Raw genomic sequence first — 7,315 nt, 5'->3', positions numbered from 1 at the left:
CCGGTTGAGAAAGGCTGGACCTGACAGACCCAGAAGTGCCCTGCTGCCATTCTTACCCCAGATTTGGGCACACGGAGAATGAGAGGCCCTTGAGAGGCAGGGACTGGCTCTGGGTCACTCAGGGTTGGTGGCAAAGGCAGCACCCAAAACCAGGAGGTCCCTGATTGGCAGGTCAGGATTGTGTGGTGGGTGACATGACCCTTTCCTTTCCTTCCGCATTTGGGAAATGGAGCGGTGTTGGAGCCCTGGCTTTGAGATCTCTGGTCACGCTGTTTGTTGAGCTGTTACCCCAGACCGCCCGGTCTGCCAGGCTAGTGGGTCTGGGAGGCCCGAGCACCGCCCGCCTTCCTTGAGAGCTGAAGTCACCAGCTCTCGCTGGTTCTGGGCTGCATGTGGCTGAGAGCCCTGTGGCCCTGGCATTGTTGGAGGAGGGGCAGCGGCTAAGTGGTTTCTGAAAAAAGGGCAAAAATGATGGGAAGGGCTTTGGGATCCTCTGGGAATCGGAGCCTCGGCAACAGCAGCTGCTACTGTTGCTGGAAACGTTTTCCTTGAGTGTCAGAGCTCACCCGCAGCCCATCCCTGCCAGTCAGAGCAGCCGTGAACCGGGGAGGGGCCGAGGACCTTCACGGAGGCCGGGCAGGGGCGACTCTTCTCGCCACACCAGTTCAGCTCTCCCTTGGAGCAGAGCAGCCTTCAAGCTCGCCGCACCTGCTGGGTCTGGGGTGTGCCTGCGTCCAGCTGGTGAGTCCCTTTTGTAGTGGGATGGCCAATGCAGACATTTGCTTTCAGAAATAGCACAGTGAGCCGTCTAAAGCTGGGCTGTGCCTTTTCTAGTTGTGTGACTATGGGTCATTCAATGAGCCTCTCGGCGCCTCATCTGAAAACTGGGGGTAATAACAGTGGCTTCCTCAAAGGCCATGGCGCACTTGGCCTGCCTAGTTGTGAGCACTTGGTAAGTGACGATGGAGGCTGCTATTATCTGTGCCGGGGGCATTCTGGGGCCAAGAGGCTTTGGCTGCAGCAGAGACTGGCAGTTGGTTTGTGGCTGGAGGATTCAGTGTGTAGTCCTCTCTGGAGTGAAGGAATTCTGGGCCAGGAGAAAGGAACCCTGGATTCTTGTCTCACCTCTGTTTTTGATTGGGTTCCTCCGCTCTTCATCCATGGGTTGCAAAGTCCCCAGCTCTGCATCCCTTCTTTGGAGATGCTCAAGTAGGATACTGGGATGAGGATGATCAGGGTTGGGCCCTGGACTGGCTCCCAAAAGCCTGCAGGGTGGCCAGATGCAGATGGATGCTTTGGGCAGAGAGGTGACAGGGAGACCTGTATCCCAGGATGTCTCACCTGGACTGGGGAGAGAGGAAGGGAGGCTTGTCCCAGCTGGTGGGCAGTGTCCTTCCTGGCTCTGGAGTTGAGAAAGACCCTGAGACCAAACCAGGTCTTTGTTGGGAGGGTCATTTTCTCAAGACCACCCTTAAGTCCAGATGGGTGAGTTTGTGAATCTTGTGTTAAACAGAACCACCATCTCCATCAAACACCCCTAAGTCATGGAAATTCCCCCATCTCTGTAGCATGTTTGACTCTGACAGGGGCATAGCTCTGGGTCTCCCATGCTGGGCACACCCCAGGCCTAGCAGTCCGAAGTATCTTGTCCCTGTTCACCTTCTTAAGTGTTGCATTAGCCACTCAGTCATGTCTGACTCTTTGTGACCCCATGGACTGTAGGCTGCCAAGCTCATCTGTCCATGGGATTCTCCAGACAAGAATACTGGAGTGGGTTGCCATTTCCTATTCAAGGGGATCTTCTCAACCCAGGGATCAAATCCATGTCTCCTGAATGGCAGGTGAATTCTTTACCATCTGGGCCACCAGAGAAGCGCGTTCACTCTCCTAGTCTGGAGCAATTGACCCTTTAGTCCCTGTCCCACCCTCTGTCCAGGGAGAAGCTTGGTTTCCAGTAGGGAATCAGTGCAGCACTGCAGGGCAGATTCAGAGTTTGTTGACTGACTGACTGGGAGCACTGTGTGGGCTGCTTCATACTTACCGCGTTTGGTTAGATCAGGACCTGTCAGAGAAACAGGCAAAGCTGCAGAAAAGAACGTCATTGAAAGGTTTGTGGTGGCTTCTGCTAACGGGTGCTCTCTTGCTGTGTTGTTAAAGCTGCTGGTTGGGGAGCAGGTCTATTCCTGGTTCTATAGCCAATCTTGTCCAAGGGGAAACATTCCTGGGAGACCCAGACCTGGCATATGGCCTGGGCCTTATTTGTTTTGAGGTTTTCAGCTTCATAGAATGCTTGTTTTGAGCAGGAGGGTGCTACAGAATTGGGGTTGCTGAGTGGAAGAGCATTGTTCCCACCTGCCTGGCCCAGGGATGGGAGGACCAGGTTTGATTGGCCTCTGGGTCTTAGTGTGAAGTCTGGGGCTGAGTTTAATGGCTGAGAAAGAGTCCTGAGCCTTTGGGAAGGGTGGTAGAGTGCTGAAGAGGCTCTGGGGCCCGGGATCAAATCCAGGTTCCACCTTTTCCTAACTGTGCGTACCTCGGGTGGGTCATATAATTGCTCTGTGCTTCAGTTCCCTCATCTGTAAAGCATTTAGTTCTTAGAGATGTGAGAATAAAGTGAGTGAGTGCATATGAAGGGTTAGAGCAGTGCTTTCCTTTGCATGGCACACGCTCAAAGCATCAACTACTCTTATTCTCAGTAGCCTCCTGCACCCTTTAGTTGCCAATAGGCTCCCCCAAACTACGAACAGGTCTTGATGGGAAGTTGTCTCCTGGCAGCACAGATTGTGCCCTGTGTCCCTGCTTCTGAAGCTTCTCATGGCTTCCTGCCATCAGAGCAATAATGCCCACATCCTGCTACTTGGCATTCAAGGCCGACAGCCATCTGGTTCTGATCCCACTGGCTTCTTCTTCATCACTTACTCTGGGGCTCCTCATCCTCTCCCCTAGTCCCAGCCCAGCCTCGTTTCACTTCCACGCCCAGCTCATCTGGATGCCGTCTTCGGCACTCCGGGCCCTCCTGTGGTTCCCCTTGCCCCAGCCAGCCTCTGGTTTCTGTCTCTGATGGGGTCTTGGTCCTCTCTGTGGCCGCAGCACTGGGCTGGCCACCCAGTAGGGTCAGTGGATGAAGGCTGAGTGACGGGGTGCACGCGTGGGTGTTGGTTGGAAGTGGGGCTTTGTGTGGCCAGGCATACTTCCTGCAGCAAGGCTTCTACCTGATGGATGAATCAGAGAAAGACTCAGGCCCTCCTGAATGCAAAACAGGCAGGAGGGGAAAGGACCCAACAGTCAGCATCTGTCCTGCTTGCAGGTTGTGAAATGGTGAGACTGCCTTTTTTTTTTCCTGCGTGAATCTGTGCATCAGATCACAGCTGATCTATTGACGCAGTCCAGCCGTGTGCTCTGAGTTTTCACTGCCTGAACTTTCACTTGACCATGCAGACTGAAGAAGCCTTCCATTCCTTCAGTGGCTGTTTTTCCAGAATCCAGCCGCTGCTGGAACATAAATCTCTCTAACTTCCTTTGGAAATGGGAGCTAGAAGGATCTGTATCTGACCTCGCTCATTTCCCAGCACAGCTTTTTTACATAAAGAGATGAATCAGGCAAGCTTGCTGCCCAGGAGTTCACAGGGCCAGGGGGAGAGCCACGGGTAGAAATTGCTAGACTGCAGGTTCATGGTGCTTAGGGGGTCATGAGGATAGATGAAAGGAGCTGGGCCACCCTGGAGTGGGAGGGAGCATCATCAGTGCAGAGTTAGGGGGCGTGAGGAAGTGGCATCAGTGGGGAGGTGGCATCTGAGAGGTGATAGAGTTTGGACAAGAGGAGAAGAAGGAAAAAGCACTGCATGTGTAGGCACCATAGAGGTCAAGGCCCCTGAGATGTGGGACATCACTGGGTACTAGGGAGTGACAACGCCCATCTGGGAAGGGAAGAGTCGGAGAAGAGGTTAGGGAGTAGAGAACTGTAGCAACACAAGTTTACAGCCACAGGTGCTGGCACCAGCTCCCACTATAACTCCAGGGCTTCAGATGTCCAAGGCCCATCAGCCCTGGATCACTTAAAGTCTAAACATTCAGCCCCAGTTCAGTTCAGTTCAGTCGCTCAGTTGTGTCTGACTCTTTGAGACCCCATGGATTGCAGCACACCAGGCTTCCCTGTCCATCACCAACTCCTGGGGCTCCCTCAAACTTATGTCCATCGAGTTGGTGAAGCTATCCAACCATCTCATCCTCTGTTGTCCCCTTCTCCTTTTGCCTTCAACCTTTCCAAGCATCAGGGTCTTTTCTAGTGAGTCAGTTCTTCACATCAGGTGGCCAAAGTATTGGAGTTTCAACTCACCATCAGTCCTTCCAATGAATATTCAGGACTGATTTCCTTTAAGATAGACTGGTTGGATCTCCTTGCTGTCCAAGGGACTCTCAAGAGTCTTCTCCATCACCACAGTTCGAAAGCAGCAGTTCTTCGGTGCTCAGCTTTCTTTATAGTTCAACTCTCACATCCATATATGACTACTGGAAAAACCATAGCTTTGACTAGACAGACCTCTGTTGGCTAATATGCTGTCTAGGTTAGTCATAGCTTTTCTTCCAAGGAGCAAGTGTCTTTTAATTTCATGGCTGCAATCACCATCTGCAGTGATTTTGAAGCCCAAGAAAATAAAGTCTGTCACTGTTTCCACTGTTTCCCCATCTATTTGCCATGAAATGATGGGACCAGATGCCATGATCTTAGTTTTCTGAATGTTGAGCTTTAAGCCAGCTGTTTCACTCTCTTCTTTCACTTTCATCAAGAGGCTCTTTAGTTCCTCTTCACTTTTTGCCATAAGGGTGGTGTCATCTGCATATATGAGGTTATTGATATTTCTCCTGGCAATCTTGATTCCAGCTTGTGCTTCATCCAGCCTGGCATTTCGCATGATGTACACTGCATATAAGTTAAATAAGCAGGGTGACAATATACAGCCTTGACGTACTCCTTTCCCAGTTTGGAACCAGTTTGTTGTCCTGTGTCTGGTTTTAAATGTTGCTTCTCGACCTGCATACCAATTTCTCAGGAGGCAGGTAAGGTAATCTGGTATTCCCATCTCTTTAAGAATTTTCCAGTTTGTTGTGATCTACACAGTCAAAAGCTTTAGCATAATCAATAAAGCAGAAGTAGATGTTTTTCTGGAACTCTTTTGCTTTTTCTATGATCCAACAGATGTTGGCAATTTGATCTCTGGTTCTTCTGCCTTTTCTAAATCCAGTTTGAACATCTGGAAGTTCTTGGTTTATGTACTGTTGAAGTCTAGCTTGGAGAATTTTGAGCATTACTTTGCTAGCACGTGTGATGAGTGCAATTGTGGGGTAGTTTGAAAATTCTTTGGCATTGCCCTTCTTTAGGATTGGAATGAAAACTGACCATTTCCAGTCACTGCTGAGTTTTCCAAATTTGCTGGCATATTGAGTGCAACACTTTTAACAGCATCATCTTTTAGGATTTGAAATAGCTCAACTGGAATTCCATCACCTCCACTAGCTTTGTTCATAGTGATGCTTCCCAAGGCCCACTTGACTTTGCATTCCAGGATGTCTGGCTCTAGGTGAGTGATCACACCATCATGGTTATCTGGGTCATGAAGATCTTTTTGGTATAGTTCTTCTGTGTATTCTTGCCACTTCTTCTTAATATCTTCTGTTTCTGTTAGGTCCATACCATTTCCTTCCTTTATTGTGCCCATTTTTGCATGAAATATTCCCTTGGTATCTCTAATTTTCTTGACGAGATCTCTAGTCTTTCCCATTCTATTGTTTTCCTCTATTTCTTTGTATTGATCACTGAGGAAGGCTTTCTTATCTCTCCTGGCTATTCTTTGGAACTCTGCATTCAGATGGGTATATCTTTCCTTTTCTCCTTTGCCTTTAGCTTCTCTTCTTTTCTCAGCTATGTGTAAGGACTCCTCAGACAAGCATTTGCCTTTTTGCACTTCTTCTTCTTGGGGATGATCTTGATCACTGCCTCCTGTACAATGTCATGAACCTCTGTCCACAGTTCAGCCCCAGGATGCTTCAAATGTACTAATTTTACAAAATAACAAAAAGTGCAAAAAACTCCTTACACACTCAACAGTTCCAGCAGCCAGGTCAAAGAGCAAAGGCAGGCAAGTGCATGACTGGTGGCAGGGACACGCGGCACCCGAGGGACCGTGCAGTGTGGGCACTGTGGAGTGTGAGTGTTGGTCTCCGCCAGCCACCTTGTTCCTGGGAATGCAAACTGCTTGGCTCTTTGGGGCTGAGCCATCTTCATCGCTGAGTTCCTTCCCAAATGCATAGCCAGCAATAAACTCTCCTTCCGGTTTCCCCTATTCTGATCTTGGGGGAGTCAGGGCAGTGGTTAGCATCCCCATTCTACAGATGAGGCAACTGAGGCCCAGAGAAGATGAGTGATCCATCCATCCTGGTGGATCCAAGTTGGGGGCTCTTCCATCTCTGGAGGCTGATGGACAGGGGTCTGCTAGGTTTGCTCCCCACTGGGGCCTCTGGGGTGGGAGTTACTACACCCTGAAAGCTTTCTTTCTGGAAGGCTGGGAGCAGCAGCTGTTGGACTTCTTGGGGTTCCTGCTTCACAGGGGCCTTTGCAACAAGTGCAGTGGGGGCCAGGGTCATGCAGTCCTCCAGCTGGGAACAAGCCTGATCTTGGTGGCTGCTCACAGGCTGCCTCCTGGGCCATGGAGAATCTGGCACGGATGAAGAAATGGGGGAGCTCAGAATCACAGGAATCTCAGGACCTGCCTCAAGAGGACTCCTGCCCAGACCCCCTAGATGGAGACCCTAACTCCAGGCCAGCTCCAACCAAGCCCCACAGCTTCCCCACGGCCAAGAGCCGCAGCCGGCTCTTTGGCAAGGGTGACTCAGAGGACACATCCCTCATGGACTGCTCTTATGAGGAAGGCCAGCTGGCATCCTGCCCAGCCATCACCATCAGCCCTGTAGTCATCATCCAGAGGCCTGGGGATGGCCCCACCTGTGTCAGGTAAGCTGCATGTGAAGCCCCGCCTCCCTTTCCACCAGGAGCCTAACTGGCCCAGCTGGCTGAGATCCCAGCCATGGAGACTCCACGTGGTACTTGAGTTTATGGGCAGAAGGTCGTAGAGCTGGGGAGCCGAGGGGGCCTCCAGAGGTCGCCTGGTCCAGCGTCTGTACTCACAGAAGCTACAGGACGTGTGGCCTCACATGCTGGCATGTATGCTGATCCTAGCTGTTGGCTGATCTCTGGGTCCAGTCTTTGAAGGCACACCAGCCTCAATCATGTAGACTTCAAGTTGGAAAGCTCAAGGGC

The 7,315-nt window shown here is 51.0% G+C and overlaps 1 protein-coding gene across 1 annotated transcript in view; it reads left to right on the top strand.

Annotated features, from left to right (window-relative positions):
- The first annotated feature begins 656 nt into the window (after positions 1 to 656).
- TRPV1 (transient receptor potential cation channel subfamily V member 1) overlaps positions 657 to 7,315 on the top strand; it is a 28,580-nt gene continuing 21,921 nt past the window's right edge. The window contains exons 1-2 of the mRNA XM_061141018.1: positions 657 to 741; positions 6,690 to 7,009. Coding sequence (XP_060997001.1) covers positions 6,705 to 7,009 — 305 coding nt within the window. The 5' untranslated portion in view covers positions 657 to 741; positions 6,690 to 6,704. The remainder of the gene's footprint in view (positions 742 to 6,689; positions 7,010 to 7,315) is intronic.

This window comes from Dama dama, chromosome 5 (assembly GCF_033118175.1).
Source record: "Dama dama isolate Ldn47 chromosome 5, ASM3311817v1, whole genome shotgun sequence".
NCBI classification, from domain to species: domain Eukaryota; kingdom Metazoa; phylum Chordata; class Mammalia; order Artiodactyla; family Cervidae; genus Dama; species Dama dama.
This window is presented reverse-complemented; position numbering and strand designations above follow the sequence as displayed.